Source organism: Pyrus communis, chromosome 16 (genome assembly GCF_041283825.1).
Source record: "Pyrus communis isolate YQ-2024b chromosome 16, ASM4128382v1, whole genome shotgun sequence".
Lineage (NCBI taxonomy): Eukaryota > Viridiplantae > Streptophyta > Magnoliopsida > Rosales > Rosaceae > Pyrus > Pyrus communis.
Window position 1 is genome coordinate 2,630,809 of NC_142580.1, and position 18,513 is coordinate 2,649,321.

The 18,513-nt window shown below is 35.8% G+C and overlaps 2 protein-coding genes across 3 annotated transcripts; one reads left to right on the forward strand and one right to left on the reverse strand.

Moving 5' to 3' along the window:
- Positions 1 to 456: 456 nt before the first annotated feature.
- Positions 457 to 2,978, forward strand: LOC137731923 (Metallo-hydrolase/oxidoreductase superfamily protein). 2 transcript variants are annotated; one of them, XM_068471185.2, is made up of 8 exons: positions 457 to 691; positions 773 to 866; positions 957 to 1,082; positions 1,226 to 1,384; positions 1,850 to 1,968; positions 2,306 to 2,497; positions 2,586 to 2,676; positions 2,771 to 2,978. In XM_068471185.2, exons 1-8 carry the CDS (start codon positions 534 to 536, stop codon positions 2,861 to 2,863), a joined length of 1,032 nt encoding a protein of 343 aa, XP_068327286.1. In that variant the 5' UTR covers positions 457 to 533; the 3' UTR covers positions 2,864 to 2,978. The 2 variants fall into 2 exon arrangements, with proteins under 2 accessions (XP_068327286.1, XP_088543171.1); XM_088687045.1 differs by having other exon boundaries at positions 782 to 866.
- A 7,933-nt stretch (positions 2,979 to 10,911) lies between these two features.
- LOC137732026 (transcription factor HHO3) lies at positions 10,912 to 13,820 on the reverse strand. Its single transcript, XM_068471311.2, has 5 exons — positions 13,111 to 13,820; positions 12,697 to 12,980; positions 12,285 to 12,570; positions 12,100 to 12,176; positions 10,912 to 11,826 (listed from the first exon to the last, which is right to left on the reverse strand). Exons 1-5 carry the CDS (start codon positions 13,244 to 13,246, stop codon positions 11,476 to 11,478), a joined length of 1,134 nt encoding a protein of 377 aa, XP_068327412.1. The 5' UTR covers positions 13,247 to 13,820; the 3' UTR covers positions 10,912 to 11,475.
- Positions 13,821 to 18,513: the final 4,693 nt, after the last annotated feature.

An 18,513-nucleotide genomic window follows, 5' to 3' on the forward strand; every position in this document is an offset into this window, starting at 1 on the left:
TTATTTTGAATCAATAATAAGAGTAGAAAAATCAAGCATTGTGCTCAGAAGAATAATATCGAAAAAATCTCAAGAATGACAAAGAGAATTTTCTACTATACCGGGAAAGTATCAGGAAAAGAAAGTAAGTTTTAGCTATGATGAGAAAATCTCAAGAGTATGAGAGGATCCGAATTTTAATTTGATAAAAAACTAAAATTTGATATTCTATTTTAAACTAATTTAGATTACGATATGAATATTTAAACTAAAAAATATATTCGCTTCGGCCAATGCAACTACTACTGGTCTAAAAAAAGAAGTAATTTTGGTTTCGTTCTTTTGGGTAATGCAAAGACCCAAAATTAGAATCATAATACAAAAAAATGCATTTATTCCCGAAATTAGAAAAAAAAAATAGTAATTATTAATCAAATTTCTTGTTCATGTGGGTGAACCCGTGGCAAGTGGCAGCATAAAATCCATTTGAATTTGATTAATAATAAAGTAATCAACTTTGCACTTCAATATCTCTCCAAATTCGCGGGAACACCATGGCAGCCGCCGCTCAGGGCAGCTCTCTTCTCTGCTCCTGCCGCAGTAGACCATGCACAACCAGAACAACCCTATCCCCTTTCGCTCCCTATCCCTTTCTCTCTCCTCTCACCCCTATTCGCGCAAGCTCGAAACAATTGAAGCTTTCGAATTCCAGGTTCTCTTTCTCCTCTCTCTCTATATAGGGTTTCTAGGTGAATTTGAGAAATGAATTGTCAATTAATTTACATATTTTCAGGACTGGTAGGGTTGTTTCTGCTGTGGTTTCTGAGGAAAACGCAATTCAATCAAGTTTCTCTGGCACCGATGGGTTCAAGCTCACTTATTTGGAGGTGGGTTTTCAATTTTCTTATTGGTACTTCTTAAATTTGATTACTTTTGGGAATTTTTATTTACGTATGTAAATAAATGTTTACTTTTAGGGGAATAGTTGGTTGTGGGATGTGGGTGGGGTGAAAATACTGGTGGATCCAATCTTGGTGGGTAATTTGGATTTTGGAATCCCCTGGCTTTATGATGCTGCCAAGAAGTTTTTGAAGAATTTCCAGGTACTCCTTTAGTTTCGAATTCAATTTTTTGAAGCGAATTTGCCTTCGATTTTCCTTTTTAATTACGCATATGTTGCCATTATTTTGTAGAATGTTGTGAAGTTGATAGGCCTGTTTTGATTGGGTTTGCAACTTTAGTGCAGTTAAGTGATATTCCAGAAGTTGATTGCTTGCTTATTACACAAAGTCTTGATGATCACTGCCATTTGAAGACATTAAAGCCGCTCTCCAAAAAGTACCCGAATCTTAGAGTAATAGCTACACCAAATGCTAAGGCCTTGTTGGATTCCCTTTTCAGCAATGTGAGTTTGAAACTACTGTTTTGTTTTAGGCTGCAGCTTGTTGAATGTTAATTTTGTTTTTCTTTTTAATATACGCTGTTTATTCATGTGACGCGTGAACAATCTTTACAGTCACCACCAAAGAAACAACAATGCACTTTAAGCAATGCCTTGTTTCTTAAAAACTAGTGTAGTTTTTATAATTGGGGTATATAATCCGGCTGTGGTGTTGGGTTTATTGTGCATCTGTTCCCTCTTAATTTTTGGTTAATACATGTGCTACTAAGATGGTGGACATTACTACACAAATTCCATTCCAAAATTATACCTTTCGCAACAACTGAAGTTACTGAACCTTACTGTCATCGCTTCAACTTGGCTCAATTGTTCCTGAAACTTGCAATGCTGGCATGCAAGATGATCCCAAAGCCGTAGATGAAGTCGCATTCTGTGTTTCGATTTGAGATTAACACGAATTTTGTTTAGGTCACATATCTAGAGCCTGGCCAGAGCTCCATTATTGAAGCAGGAAATGGTTCTACAGTCAAAGTTCAGGCCACAGCAGGGCCAGTTCTAGGTCCTCCTTGGCAGCGCCCCGAAAATGGGTAAGGTTTCATTTTTCTTATTGCGATTGTAACACCAGTGAATTCCATTGGCAAGGAATGAAATAAAAAGGAATGAAGTTAATGGAAAATTCTTCTTGATTGATTGAATTAATAATTACAACAGAGAAAGAATATGCTAATTACAATGAAGTCCCTAACCATCTTTACTAATTACAATTACAAGTGTAAACAAACTGCTTAATGACTGAACTTAAATTGTTGACTGTATTGGATGGCTTGGCTTGTAGATTTTCCTTTTATGAAACAGTTCCTTGTAATATGTTCTTTAGTCTTTGGTTAAACGGATATTAACGAGATGTTATAATATGTGGACCAGATATCTTGTCATTTATCCAGAAGGGAAATCTACACTTTACTATGAACCCCATTGTGTATACAATACAAGTTCACTCGAGAAGGAAAGAGCTGATATTATTATCACACCGGTCATAAAGCAGCTTCTGCCTAAATTTACCTTGGTCTCTGGACAAGAAGATGCAGTTCGACTTGCAAAGCTGCTGAATGCCAAGTACAGATTCTTTATACCTTAATACTAACATATACATAAAGGTGGTTTTAGCAGACACATATCAACGTCTTTGTTTTACATTTTGTAGGTTCATTGTCCCGATGACAAATGGGGACTTGGATGCCAAAGGGCTTCTTGCGAGTTTAGTTTCGGCTGAAGGAACAATCGAATCATTCAAGGTTGTTTTCTTCTTCTCACGGTTTTTTCTATGGTGAAGTTTTAGATTTCTTTCTGCAATATTATCACAATTGAAGTTGTGGTTGTTAAATGCAGGATCTTTTGTCCAAGGAATTACCAGATGCACAGGTACTGCAGCCTACTCCTGGTGTACCGCTAGAAATCCCGCTACCTCCAAATCTTCCGTAATATGTTTTCTGCGGATATACAGACACTGTAGCTCACTGAAAATATGTACACATCTCATCAAACTCGTAATTTGTAAATGTCAGTTTATTTTATTGGTACCATCGGTTCCCTCTGAGTTACATATGAGAAGCTGGCTCACGTGAGCAAAATTCCATTGCGGAATAGTTATTGGGACATTGGAGGCACAAATATTTGTAAGGCCCACTTAGCTAGTAGTAGAGCGATGCCACTTAATAAAATGACAGACATGCTTGCCAATTAGCTATTCTGCTTAGTAAATGTTTTTTTCAATATTGAAAGGAGGGTTTCTTTGGTTCACATTACAAGTATAAATTTAAGTTACACATCTGAATAAAAGTCGTTAAATTACTTAATCTAATGGGATTCAACAACTTTTATTCAGATTTGTAACTTAAATGTGTACATTTGATATGCACCGGAGAAAATTTATTGAAAAGTGTGCCAAACGGATACTATATGTTACACAACGCAAAATTCACACGAATACAGGATCTCATATACACAATTAAAAAATTATACTTTTTTTTTTTTTTTCATGTTTTGATAAGTAATATGAGTTGGTGATTATTGCATTCTTATATTATTTTGTGTCGGTAAGTTTGTGACATGAGAGCAATTTCACCCGTTGGGCAAGGGCAGCCCAATTTTAAAGGTACTATTCACTATAAATAGTCATTTCTTTTGTGCAACCCCACTAGTTTTACTATTGTCAGGATGGTTACCATTGGCAAATATATTTTTTTTAAAATTTTTAACGCATGATTAAGTTATTTAATATTTAGCAGACGGCTTATTTTTTAGGAAAACTAATTAAAAATGTTTGAAAACCTTGAGTTTTAACGATAAAGACAAAATAAAGGGTAAAGTAAATAATACCATGATTGACTTTTTAGTGTAAAAATGTGGTTTTTCATTAAAGTAAACAATACTATAAGTTTTTTTTTTATTAAATTTCCCTTTCTTTTTTTTGTATTTTTCATATATATATATATTAATTTTAAAACTTTTTTAGTTATTTTTTACTTTTTCATTTTAATTTTTCAAATTAAAAACTTAAATATTTAGCAGACAGGTTAATTTTTTTTGTATTTTTCATATATAATTTTTTTTTTTTTAATTTTTAAAAATTTTTTAGTTATTTTTTCCTTTTCATTTAAATTTTTCAAATTAAAAGTTTTAGATTGTTTGATCTCCTGAATGTTGGAGATCAAACGGCTTGGACTGCACCAAGTGGCTTTGCACAAAAAAAATAAATTGTGGTTGATGTCAACCATGCCAGTAGGCGGAAGGTCGGGCATATCTTGCATGGACATTGAGTTGGACTTTAGCTCGGCCTACCACTTGCCCTCTGATTTTTGGGTCGCTGGAGGCCCTTTTTGAGATTAAAAGGCAATTCAAAGCCCTTGCCCTTTTTGACAATGGGTGAAATTGCTCTAAACACAACCCAAACATAAAAATAAGTAAACCCGATCATAACCCATTGCCACCTCCAAAAGAAGTCACGAGCTCGAGCCGCCGTCTTCTTTGATGAAAATGACATAAATTGTTGAATTTCAGTAGTAAATTACACACCGTAGATGCCGCCGTGTGACGCGCTTGAAACCTCTTTGTCAAATTCCATTACTCAGACCCAGTTTCCATGAATTTTACACTTATATAAATAATAGTTTATTTGGACTAAATTTCCTATAAATGTTCAAACTATGGTGATCCGCCAATAAGCAGGTGGTCATCTACCTAATCGACATATCAACACAGATTAGTGTATGCAAACCTAATCTGTTTGTTTTCTATTTGTAGTTTGCTCTTGTTTATTCACCTAATTAATTTAATTACCAAATAGATTGGCCGGTTTTGTTTGGTCGCTTTTCACTTTTCTTTTTCATCTTTGTTTCCCCATTTTTTTTTAAAGCTTTGAAAACCCCAAGGAACTAAGACAGCAACTGCAATATTCGATCTTTTGAGCCAAAAAATTATCAAGAAATAATACACAGAGAATGCATTTGGACGAGTTGGCGTCCTTCATCACGAGAGACTGAGTGCATTTGGACGAGTTGGCGTCCTTGATCGGGAGAGACTGAATGCATTTGGACGAGTTGGCGTCCTTGATCGGGAGAGACTGAGTCGTTCTATGAAATTGACTTAAGCTATACATATATGTGTATACACACACACACACACACACACATGTATATGTATATATATAAAGTAAAAGTGGCAACATTGGTTCGTCAACAAGGACAAGGGATCCCTAATTAAACCCATCTCGTATTATCATGCAAATTAATCAGGCATTGATCGATCGAAGGGCCAATTATATTTAAGCTTTTAGGCTTATTAGTAGTTGCTTGCTGTATTTGTTGTATATATAATTAAGTTTTCGTAAATGCATTTGGTCTTGTTTGTGTCCACAAGGGGACTACAATATATATATGAACATCTCAATCGCGGCAAGTCGATGATTCCAATCGTAGCTACTACTTAAGTTAGATCCACATTTTTACAAGACCTACAAGTTCACATATAATATCTGCATCATATAAATAAATTGAAAAACGTTAACATACAGTCGTCTATACGTGTGAGTGAGTATCAACCGTTGATGCATTATAAGTTCGACTCTCATTACGAGTCACACCCACGCGCATGGGCGAAGCCCCAAGCATTTGTCAAAGAACTTCATGTAATGCATGGGATGGGGTGGCACCAACCCTAGTGTACATACTGTATAATATGATTAAAGCATTTTATACCTCCCGATAATCCAAAGTCCAAAGAGGTCTCTGATTCCTTCATGGTGTTGCTGGCAACCACATCAGCCAACGAGCCAGCACATCAATGTGGACTTGTGCCCCGATCGACACGGTTCGACAGCCACCTCATTTGTAAGATTCACTTCGATCGGAATATTATTTGGGTCAACTTAATGTTATAATTAAACAAATAAAGGACAAATTAAGCTGTTCAAATTCTATATACGAAAACTGTTGCAGTAATTGTAGAAATATGGAAAATAATAATATGAAATATGACTTAGAGGTACAATTTGTGTCTTTTTTTGAAGATATTATTTGTCTCCACTCAAATGAGTTTGCTAAAGAATTCTTGGCAAACTACTTTTAGGATACAAGAAAGTTTGGAATCTACAAATAGCAAAATTTGAAGTATTCTCTTAGAACTACTTAGAAAGAAATTATGATTGAGATGGAGAGAAAGAGAGAGTAAAAGAACTGTTTTGTGAACAATTTCTAATTATACAAACTGACGGCAAAAGTTGGATATTTATAGAGAATTAGGCAACCATTCATTTTAGTTGAAGGTGTGCAATGGTAAACTGATGATATATTGCACCGTATGCAACCAAGAGAGATGATATCCAACCAATTGAGGAGGGTTAGCAACAGTATGCAACCTAGTTGAAAGTGTGCAATGGTAAAATTTGAGTGTTATGGTTGCTTGCACTCCACTATTTAAGAGGAGTGTCAGTAACCTTCACACTCAATTTTTCTTGTTTTATCTTTTCGGTTTTCATTTTCATTCTGCAATGTTGTTTGATGATTAGAGTTGTTTAATTTTTTGGCCACCTTTTAAAGATCAATTCTGCTATAAAATGTTTAACAGTTCAATTAGCATTGTTAAGATTTAAGTGTTTAAGAGAAAAACAACATTCGTTTGTTTATTGAATGAATGTTAAACAACCGATCTCAGATTTAGTTCATCTTTTGCAAAGATGATCTTTTGATGATAACATAAAAATTTGGTGGTTAAATCATTGTGCATTATTGTATGATAAGAATGAGAGTCGAAAAAGCAAAATAAGAATGTCTGAACATTGCAAAATTAAAAAGCCATGGTGGGTTTGTGGGGCTGCGGCAGCTAATAGAAAAATGGGCTTAACACAAGGGACAGACTTACCAGAAACATAAGTTATTATTATACCTTTTATATAAAAATATATAATTGAAATCTAGTGCAGAAACAAAAGACTGATGCGTATACCTACATATTGAGAGGATAATTTACATGGCATATGTACACTGCAAAACTTACATATGACTATAATATTGGCAAAATGCACATCAAACTAGCAGCATATTGTGTCGAGCTGGATAATACTTTACGGAGTCGATATCAAAATGGGAAATGTATGTGTATACTTACCTATTGAGAGAGGACAATTTACATAGCATATGTACACTGCAAAATTTACATATGACTCCATAATATTGGCAAGAGGCACATCAAAGTAACAGGATATTCGTGTCGTAAAGTTTTTCACATTAGAGAGATGGGGAGTTGAATAATAACGTAGTTTACTGGAGTCGATATCAAATGGAAAATGTATGCATGCATGCCATGTAATATTCATGCGACTATATCAAATTTGGACGCCTAGCATATAACAATTCTTTCTGTTTCCATTTGAAATATGTGTTTGGAAGATGGAATTCACCAATCTATTCAAGCAGGACAACTTCGAAAGAAAAAAACAAAGTTTGCATTGATAATGTAGGATTAATATTTGATCTCTCACTCTCCAGCATCCACCGTCCAACTGTGAGAGAGAGAGAGAGAGAGAGAGAGAGAGATAGAGAGAGAGAGAGAGAGAGAGAGAAAGAGAGTTTTCTGCATGATTCATGCACGCCATGGGAATGGACAAAAGTAGGGTTACGGATCATATTTTATAAGGTAAGCAGAATATGCTCAATGTCCTCATTACATATATCATCAAATGAACCAAAAAATGACTTTAGCCTTGATTCCTTGACTCTTACCATTTAATTTAATATACAGCAAGAGGCACTTGGCCTTAGATTCCCCTCAAGGGACACTTCTCTTGAATCTAACTCTTTCTCAAGTGTGTGTCTAGAACACAGAGTGGTACATCGAATGTAGGTATACAACTGGAGATACGCTTGATAAAAAGAAGTTTTCCACTTATTATATTAACATGTGATGTCCCATTTTGTGTTTCCGAAACATTAAAAAATCTCTACTCTCTCTGAACTTTTCCTTTGACTTATCACAACTTCACCTTCCACTTCCAAGCATATATATTCCATGCCCATCTTGTGGAACTACTTTGAATCCAAAAATAATATGCAACCTTGAGCAAAAAAGAAAAAAATAATGCAGATCATGTTGAAGCTTCATAAATTCTGATCAGAAACCCCAGACATTTACACAGATGTCGCCTTCATTATAATATTCTGTCCCGCATCAAACTGCATATACTTCCCAACTGTGAGCTATGAATTATTGTTATGCTAGTTATGTTATTAAAAATATACAAGGCCCCGCATGAACCAACTAGCCTCTTAATCTAATCTAACCTAACCTAATCTAACCTAATCTAATCCGATCTAATCTATTTCCTAATTCATGTGATGGAATCTTCGACAAGGCAAGATTATGAGGATCAGAATACCCTCCTGATTGGCCCTTCTCCAGAAGGATAAGTTAAGAAAGTGGGGAATATACTAGCACATATCATATTCTATAAATATTTAAAACTAATTAAGTTAAAATTATTGTGCCTAATTGTCCGGAATACGATGGAATATCCGGAAGTGGACAACCATAGTGGTGTTACATATTTATTTTGTTTTCTTATATACAAAAAAAAAGGGTTATTATAACAAATGGTCCCTGAGATTTGCATGATCAATAGAAATGGTCCTTGAGATTGGCAATCAATAGAAATTGTCCCTTAGATTGTCCACCATCCATGATTTTGGTCCTTCTGTTAAAAACTCTTTGGGAAATTTTCAAAGCTTCGTAATTCAATCGATTCTTAACCAAATTCGACCTATAATATATCAAAATGAAAATAAGAAAGTGTAGAACAAGATTATACCTATTTGGAAGCACAATGATTACTGGAGATGGCCGGAAAATAGTCTGAAATGTGACTGGTCCACGGGAAAACTGGAAAACTCGCCGGAAACTGGGTAAACTTTAAACGTTCATAACTTCTTCAATACTCACCGAAATCGAGTGATTCAAAAATGAAAATCATACTTCTCGACGAGACAAAGAGAATGTTATCTTTCTTTACTGCTAAATCACCGTATATTGGCCGGAAAACTGCTCGAAAGTGGCTAACTCGAAAATAGTTAGCCACTTTCGAGCCGTTGTCCAACCAAACCATGACGAGTTAGCCTTCCTAAAAGATACCATTCTCTTCTTCTCGTCAAGAAGTATTAATTTCGTTTTTTAATCACTCAATTTGGTTGAGTATTGAAGAAGTTATGAATGTTTAAAGTTTACCCAGTTTCTGGCGAGTTTTCCAATTTTCCTGCAGACCAGTTACCTTTTAGGCTATTTTCCGGCCATATTCAGCAACCATTGGATTTCTAAATAGGTATAATCTTATTCTACGTTTTCATATCTTCATTTTGATATATTATGGATCGAATTTAGTTAAGAAACGATTGAGTTACAAAACTTTGAAAATTGCCCAAAATCGTTTTTAACTGAATGACCAAAATCATGGATGGTGGACAATCTCTAGGACCATTTCTATTTATTTTCAATCTATGAACCATTTCTATTGATCATACAAATCTCAGAGGCCAAAAAAAAAAAAAAACGAATGGCACTGTGATATGTTAAAAAAATTAGCTCCAACCACAACTTGTCGGGTTTTTTGTGTTGACCTAGTGGTACATGCATTCCTAAAGCCACCCCGTATTAATTAGAAAATAATCACCGCCAATGCCAATTTGCCATGCAGGCATTTAATAATTCCAATCTTGTTTACGATAATCTCTCTTTGTTTTCTATACATAAAATCTTAGAGGTTGCTCAAGATGTTGAAAGTCAACGGTGGACTGTCGTGGTTTCATCACCAACTGATCTCACTTTTATATAAAAAAAACAATCATGATTTTGAAAGTCTTATGTCTCATATATCGTGGATGTGAACATCGTGAGTAATTATTTTGTCATTAAGCTATTCTAAATTGGTATTTAGTGCCGAATAATGACCGGTCAAAGTTGATTTTCGTGTCATGATTATCACGCTCAATTTGTAGTTTTGTTTAAAGGTTTGGTGATCTCTACAAACCTGTACAAAGTACAGGACAAATACTAAGGGCTTGATTTTAGAGATTTGCATTATTGTTCATCTTCTTAAGTATTTGCCCAAAAACAAAAAATCTTCTTAAAACACACGTTACAATTTCGCTTCAAATGATCAGTGTGTGTATATATATATATACACGACGTGTTGATATGCCAGTATTTCACAATAATTTTTCCGTCCAAAAAAGTTACCCAAACCCTAATCCATAAACTCAACTTGATACGTGGTGGATTTATTGGAAAACACTATACATATGTACACACATGTTTTTGATGTACATCCACCAAACTACTTTAAAAATAAAAAAATAAAAAAACTAGCGGGTGGTTTCGCCACGACAATCTACCCTTTCGACGGGTCAAAAAGACTGATAGAGATATTTCAGCCTTCTCTAACCACCATCGTATGATTTACCAGTGATAGAAATCGAAAACAAAATGTACCATGTGGAATACGGATATGAAATTCCATCCATCAAACTATTATATTTTTTCATTATCTTTCTTCTTTGGTGCGAAAGAACAAGGAATACTCGCATGAGGTTTAGTCTCCACGCAACCACATCTTTGAATTTGCTTATTTTATTGGGTATTAAGATTTCTCATGGGTCAAATTAATATTTGGTACCCATTTTTATATTTTTTTGGAAGACTTTGAAGTAAAGAAGAATATTATTCCGCTTCCTCTTTGAAGTAAAGTTGTCAATAAAGCTATAACTCCTTCCTCAAGTATATACCTATGAATAGACCAATCCTTTTCACCAAACCTTGTTTAGTGTCTGGCCAGTTGGACAAATTCAGATGAGGAATACTAGTCACTTATATGATGAAGTAATTATCACGTTAATGATCTGTTTGGCTTGCAAAATGCATTATTATTACGTGATGAAATCTAACTGTGGCATCAATTTTTAAGAGCCCATGTAAACAAAATTTGCCGGTAAAGAAAATGATGCCCAAGAGTTTTTAAATCATGTCAAAATAAACTATGTATGTCACCAATACATGTGTGTGTGTGTATATATTGTCCTCGCATCCAGATAACTCAAACCGGCCAAAGTCGTACGTATTCGTTAGACTTCCATATTCACTGTCAGCTAAGAAACCTACCATTCAAAAGCCAGGCTCCACATATTTGCATGCGCATATACAATAACAACAACAACAAAATCTTTTTCCCAGTAAGTGGGGTCGGCAATCTACATACACATATAACAAACAATATAACATTATGTTGTGATTGGCGTGATCGAGCCTCTGAATTTTTTTACTTGGTTTGCTTCCAACTTCTGTATATATAGATTTATTCAACTTCAAGAACTTTCACTGTCACTGACCCACGTCCAACACCTCTACATCTTCAAACTTCATGAAACAAGTTAAACAACAGGAGGGAAAAACAAAAGGGTAAAAAAAAAAGTCAGAATAATTGGTGTGGTAAATCAGAAACGACTCTACAAGGCTGGTTACAAAAATTTTACACCATTCTCACATTCTAACAAAATCTAAACCACAGGGGAAGCAGGGGTGTGAGTGGAGGATGACGTAGCAGTCGAATTGGAGTGACCGCGGCCTTCGCTGTGGCTGACCCCTTCGTCTGAATGAAAGGGTTTGGGTTGCTTTGGCCGTGGTCTTTGGATTGGTGGTGAGACCTGTGTGACAGCAGGAGGAGTTGAAGCCAAAGGTGCATATATTCCATTGGCTGCCTCCCCGGAAGCAGTGGTTGCTGCCATTGCTGCGTACTCCTGGGGTGGCACCCAAATGCCTCCCACAACCACAAATTGCGGTGCTGGCGCGCTGCTGTTACTGTTGCCGTGCATTGTTGGAGTTGGTCTTCGAGTATGTAAACGATATTTCTGCAAACAACAATAGATGATCGAAATTAGACTCTGACGAATCGGCTAAATGAAAATTCACAATTTGTTAATGATTCTTCAAGACAATGCATGCTTCTTATGTCACTATTTTTTAAGGACATCCACGCCTGCTTGCACATAGAAAGGCACCTAATTAATATTCATCACTAATAGCATGCAAAATGGCTTCCAATTTCTGTCATGTATGTATAAAATTTTATTCACATCAACCAAATTATGATTAAAAACAGATGGATGATCACATATACAAACCTGCAAATGGCTTTTGACTTCATCATTAGTAAGCCCATCAACCTTCATTAACTCTCTAATTTGTTTTGGTGTAGCAGCTGCAAGAAAAAAAAACCAATCACATAACGCATTAAACACACATCCAATACATCCCAATCCAATCATATAAAATAACATATCCCACTAAATTAATCTCAACTGCATACCATGTGAACCACCAAGCTGTTGAAGAGCATGCAAGAACCGACGGTGCAACTCCGGGGACCAGTTTCGCCTTTGTTTCCTCTGACCCTGTCCATCTTTCTCTTCTTTCTTGTTGCTCCCACCACTGCCTCCACTCGCGGTGTCCGTGGTGGAACTAGTAGCCGGAGCCGAATAAGGTTCTTTAGCCACCGGTCCATTTGTCTTTCCAATGCTTTTTTCCCTTTGGAAAGGCTGAAAAGCACCCCCATTTCTCTTCACCTCCATCACTAAAGCCTTTCTAGGCAATTCCTGCAAGTACCCAACACCCAGAAATCAATACTTTCCACTTCTTCACCTCAAATTTTATAAGCAACCAAACAAAAGGGCAGTCACAAAATTTACTAAAATTGATGAAGGTGGAGTCTTTTTTTATACCTCTTTGAGTGGTGCATCTGGGGTTGTATTCCAAAGCTGTACAGATCTAAGCCAGTCTGGTTTTTTCCTATCATCTCCGGCAATCTTATCATCCTTCTCATTGTCCTTAGCCTCCTGAGACTCTCGAACTTCATCCTCATCACTATCTGAAGATGAAATCCGTTTTAATGGAATGAATTCCTCAAAAACATGCCCCTCACTTGAAGTCTGCTCAGAACACTCAGATTGTCCATGCAGGTAATCTGCGGTTGTATCTGAAATCTGCTGCTTGCACCTCTCAATAGCTACAACAACAAAAAAACCCCAATTCAGAAAACAAAAACCAGAACAATTCAAGCAAAAAAAACGAAATTTCCCACTCAGAACACAAAAATTAAGCTGAAATTTGAAAAGGGTCTGTGTTCTCCGTAGTACCTTGGGTGACAAGCTCCAAGCAGAGAGGGAGCTCCCTCTGAAAAACTTGAATCTTATGCCTCTCCTCCTCCAAAGCCTTGACATACTCACGGAAACCCAACTTTGCAGAAGCCTGCATTTCCTTTGTGCACTCCATAGCTGGAAAGCTTTTGGCTTTTTCCTATTTCTTTTTCCTTTTATCTTTTGGGGTTCTGGGTTTTCCAGATCCTCTGTCCTTATCTTGGTTTTTGGGTGGAATCAGAAATGGGGGGTGAGAATGTAGGATGGGTGGGATTATAAGGGAGCAGGTGGGTGTGCTGTGGGTGTCCAGAGCATAGATAGAAACGAACGAGGAGAATGGGGCGAGTTGAAAGCTTCTTCTCAAAGACGCATATGGTACCTAAGCAGAATCAGAAAACGGAATAATCCTTGCACACCAAAACCCAACAAAAACAAATAATTTATTTAAAAGAAAACAACAAAATCGAGTTTCTTTCTGGAGAGATAAAATTAGAATTAAAAACCCAAAAAAAGAAGAAAAAAGATTGAATTTTTAAGGGTTTTCAGAGAAAGAAAGAGAGCGGTCGAGGTCGTGGCGTCGCGTACAAACAAGAATCTGTGGTTTCGGGGATTTTTATTTCCTAAATAGTTTTGTTTGGAAGGAAAGTCGGGGGTTGAATATTCCATGGTATATGTGTTCTGATTCTCTTTTCTTTATCCTATAGGTAGGCGATGATGTCTCCACCTCTCACACGGGCCTAAAAGATTATTGTTGCCGGTGGTGATAAGATAGTTGGAAGATAGCTCATATAGTTAAAAAATTAGAATTTAAGCCCTTGAAGAGAGTTAAGATTTAAGTTCAAAATTGAAAATTTCCGTCTACTCTATTAATTGTTAGCTCGTGAGTCATAAATATAAAGCTAAAACAGAACTCTCCGTTAATTGTTAGCAAGTGAAGTTTATATGTGAGGCTAACGTTATCTTTTTAGCCTCACATGTGAGGCACATGTGCTAATAACTAATGAATAGTTACAAAATATTTAATTTTGAACATAAATCCTAACAGACTTTAGCACTCTACATGGGCTATCTTCTTACTACTTTATTACTACAAAAACTATTAATCCAATCAAGCCTTTTTTATTTTGTCTCATTTAAGTTTTCAAATTAAGAAATACATGACTATTTGTCTAGCGAGACCAACACTCGCAGTTTGATCTGAAAAAATATTGTTATCAACTTACACGCTTGTGACGATGAATTGGTTTAGGGATCATCTCACTACGACCAAAGTTCATACCAAAATGTCGAGAAAGTATAATATTTTCCTCTCCAATAAACTATAAAGTTCAAAACTTAAATGACAAAGAATTTGAGACTACTGAGGAACTTACGTCATTCCAACAATAAAATTAAATTTGAGTTTTGAGTGTTGAGTTTCCAATTCACACATACAAACCATCAAATTCGAACGTAATATTCCTCGATGTCCTTGTTGTGGCTGCATTAACAATTTACTGTAGAAGTATATTCGTCAATATCCTTTTTAGATAAGAACAAAAGAAGATTCAAGCAATTTATTTTAATTTTGTCTATATCTAATTTTATTTTTGGACTATTGGCATTGTACTGCTTTATCCGCTCGGTAATTGATGAATATTCTACATATTTATTTGGGTATAAAGTTTGGCTGCTAAAAAAATTAGCGTTGATCAATCACAGTTGAATATGTGTTCAAATTATGATTTAAAGATCAACAACTTGAATATTTGTTCAGCTGTGATTGGTCATCAGCAGTAACTGCTGCTGATTTTTCAACAGGTAAGTCCCATTTTGTAATTGGGAGTATATTTTCTCGCTCTTCCGAATATACCCCGGGCTTTTGCGATACCAAAGGGAATCTTCAAATTCGTGACGTGAGGGAGAGGGAGAGCGTGCTTTCACAAGCGTTCCCACGACGCGTGTGATTAGGCGTCAATGGTTGTGGCCTTTCACGTCCTCTGAGGGCCAACTGCTTCCCATCCTCATCCACACCGCCCTCTGTTTACGCTAGGTTTCATCGATACTGCCTTCACGCGCTTCTGTCAGGGCGTGCTAGTTGTGGGACCAATGGGATTTTGACACGTTCGGATTCTGTTCAGACGGATCGAGATTCTGGATGGGCGGCGGGGATTCCAGGGCTGCGTTCAGATTCTACAGACGGCTTAATATTGCTTGGGCTGGGATAAAAATAGCTCCTCACAAATAGGCCCAATACACTTGGACCAATGAATAAATAAATGTAGCAATAGTTCCTTCGTTACTGCTTGAGGTGTACTTTTTGTCACTTTGTTTTAATTTTTTATAATTGTTTAGAGACGAATTAGGCAGGATTACTACTATGGTTATCAGAAACTAAAATCGAATATTACTGCTCCTCAACTTCGTCAAATTTTTTTTGTCAAAATAACGAAAAATGAAAAACCTTGAATAAAAATTGCTTAGCGGCTTAGCCCAATTGACACGGTTCTCTAGTCCTGACATAGACACTTGAGTGAGTAATTTTCTCTCTAAACTTTGATTCTTAAAATGTTTACTTACCTAAAACAGGAGGAACCCTAAACTAAGGAAGGAAAAGAAGTAATGGGTATGATCTATATTTCCTAGTATTTCAGGTATGGGATTACGGATTTTTCTAGAGAACCCTCACTTTGTTTAATTGGTATGTCATATTTCACGCAGGCAATGTTAGTAACTCAAATAAATTCAATTCCCATTTTTTAATTAACACATGAAGTCAAGAACTAATATAATGCAATATCCAATCTTTAACTAAACTTGCCATAACATTAAAGTTGCAAGAAGTGATGCATAAAATCTTAAATAAAATCAGCAAAAGATAAAAAGGTGACTACTTTTTATTTCCATCACTTTGTTGGAAAACATCGGGCTTAAGCTTTTATTGTGGGTAACACGTTTACAAGTGGAACCCCAAAAAAGGGCTGCCCAAATACAAAAGAATCTCATCAACCCAAAATTAACATAACATGTGTCGTAAACATCTCCAAATTTATAAACATTGATTCAAATTTGAGTTTGGGTTAAAGGTCAAGTTTGTCTATTGGTTTAAATCAATAACTTGGGTCTTAGCTTTTGAAATGACCTTAGTTGTGAAAGTTTTATTATAAAGTTAAAAACATTGAAATTAAGTTTGATATAAACTTGCAACTGACTTGTAGCTCATGTCATTAAATGTATCCATCTCGTATTCAATTTCCACTGCCCTATATCGCTTGTATTAAGAGCATCTCCAAGGGAGTAAACAATTGTTTGAGGTATAATTGAACCTTGTTGGCTGCTGTGACATTTTGCCCAGTTCATTTGCCTAAAATGTCTACCTCTTAAAAAGAAAACGCAAAATAGATAAGACAATTCTTAATCTATTTTGACTCATGAAACTCCCCTAGGTAGTTTTGCCTAGGCGTTTGCCTAGTCCCTTGAAGTCACGTTTTACTCATGTGGGTAGTGCTTTGGAGATGCTCTTATATGTTTTCACACACTCAAAATAAGAATTTACTAATCAGAAATTTCAAATTTAAACATACATAGTAACGCATAGAGATCCACGTGCGCGGTGAGTCAAAAATCAAATCTTGACTACTGAAAGGATGGAGCTTGGACTGGACTTGAACAGTAGTTACTAATAGAGGGAGGGAGAGAAAGAGGGGAGGGTGGGAGCTCATCAATCAGCTGGGACCTGTGACAAATCAATGGGGGCGGCTATGAAGTCTGATGAGATAGGCACTGTTGGCTTTTCCCAGTTTCCTTTTTCGGACAAGACGAAGGTTTTGGAAATTTATACTTTGTCTTTCCTGCGTTCCTAGTCTCGCATACACATATTTTGCAAAGCAATGCGATGCGTGACCAACAACTTTGTCTTTTTAACTCCTTGGCATATGTCATTCAACAACCATCGTTCCTAGGGACTGCATCCACTACTATAAGATTTAATACTACATGGACTAGAGACAATGATGCCTCTAACATTACTGTTTACATGAGAGAATCTCTCCCCTGAATTAGGATATATAGATCATTCATGACTTATATATTAATTGGAGGAAAATGTTGTTTTGCCTTATATTTATTTGAATATTTGGTTCATCTTAATAGGCAATCGAATGATATATTATGGTGCTAATTCACCATAATAACTATCTTTCTAAACTAAGAAATTGTAAGAGACTTATAACTAAAATGGTTAAGAGCATTTAACTCTGAACCTGAAGTGGTGTATTTAAAACTACGATTCCATTTGTATTATTGAAAGGAAAATGGGTATCTATAAGAATGTACTTGCAATAGCATATTATAGGCTTAATAGGTAGTCAAAATCTATTTTGTACTAATCTTGTTAAATCACAAGGCAAAACGGCAAAGATTAAAGGTGGTACAGGAAGTTTCTGTAATTCGAATCGAACCCACATGCAGGCACTTACCTTTGTCTCAGAGAAGTATCTGATGAGCCATCAATTAATCACCAAAACAAAGTTCATGTTGAAAAGTAGCACCATGCATATAATAAAAGTGATCTATATATTTAGCTTGGATTCCTACGCTTAGCAAGTTACGCTTCTCTCTCTCTCTGTGCTTGCCTAGCCATGCATGCATGCATGTTTTCGAGCACATTACTTTTGTCAATTGATTAGTCATCTCAGGATCATGGATCCAGTGCTAGTGGGTTTCTTAATCCTGATAAGAAATTAAAGGTGAGCTATAGGGAAACCTAGTACTTCTTTTACCGGTCCTTTTTTGCCAGTCCTTTGCCGTGGGGTTATGTGAACGGGAAGGATCGATCATGGAGCTTCGGGAAGTAGCACGACGATATTTGTTTTTTACTATCCGTTCTGTGTTTTTATCCCTTTTCTTGTCAATTTCTATCATGTCTGAAGATTGATGGGATGGTTTGAATTACTATCCATCTAAACTTCCTGTTTTGGGCGGTATCCAATCAAACTATGTTACTGCCGCTGCACCAATATTGCTCTGGTTGGCCCCTTCATTGTTTGTATAAAAAATTGATACGTCTATGTTACATTAACATATAAGGTCAGTTCGTAATTACTGTGTTTTTAGTTTTGAATTTTTGTTCTACGAGATAAAAGGAAAGTATATGAGAAAATAGAGTGATGGGAAAGAATAATGGGAGATGGTGGGAAAGAAAGGGACAAATGTAGAAACTATATAAATATATATATGCTGAAATTGAAAATAACTTAAAATTGTTTTTTAGTTTTTTATTTTTATTTTCATGTCGTACACCATTTTATTCCTCATTCTTTCCACATGTTTTTTTATAAATAAAAATAAAATCCTACAGCACAAAAATAAAACACTACAAACTAAGAACGAAATGCTTATTAAATCCGTGTGCCTTAAATAATT

What these genes read in the sequence shown, in the direction of transcription:
- LOC137732026 (XM_068471311.2), bottom strand. Translation starts at nt 13,246, where the DNA reads ATGGAGTGCACAAAGGAAATGCAGGCTTCTGCAAAGTTGGGTTTCCGT. An exon ending in CAGATGCACCACTCAAAGAG is followed by an intron (nt 12,571 to 12,696) that starts GTATAAAAAAAG and finishes GGGTACTTGCAG; the next exon opens with GAATTGCCTAGAAAGGCTTT. An exon ending in AAGTCAAAAGCCATTTGCAG is followed by an intron (nt 11,827 to 12,099) that starts GTTTGTATATGT and finishes TGTTGTTTGCAG; the next exon opens with AAATATCGTTTACATACTCG.
- LOC137731923 (XM_068471185.2), top strand. Translation starts at nt 534, where the DNA reads ATGGCAGCCGCCGCTCAGGGCAGCTCTCTTCTCTGCTCCTGCCGCAGT. An exon ending in GCAAAGCTGCTGAATGCCAA is followed by an intron (nt 2,498 to 2,585) that starts GTACAGATTCTT and finishes TACATTTTGTAG; the next exon opens with GTTCATTGTCCCGATGACAA. An exon ending in GAACAATCGAATCATTCAAG is followed by an intron (nt 2,677 to 2,770) that starts GTTGTTTTCTTC and finishes TGTTAAATGCAG; the next exon opens with GATCTTTTGTCCAAGGAATT.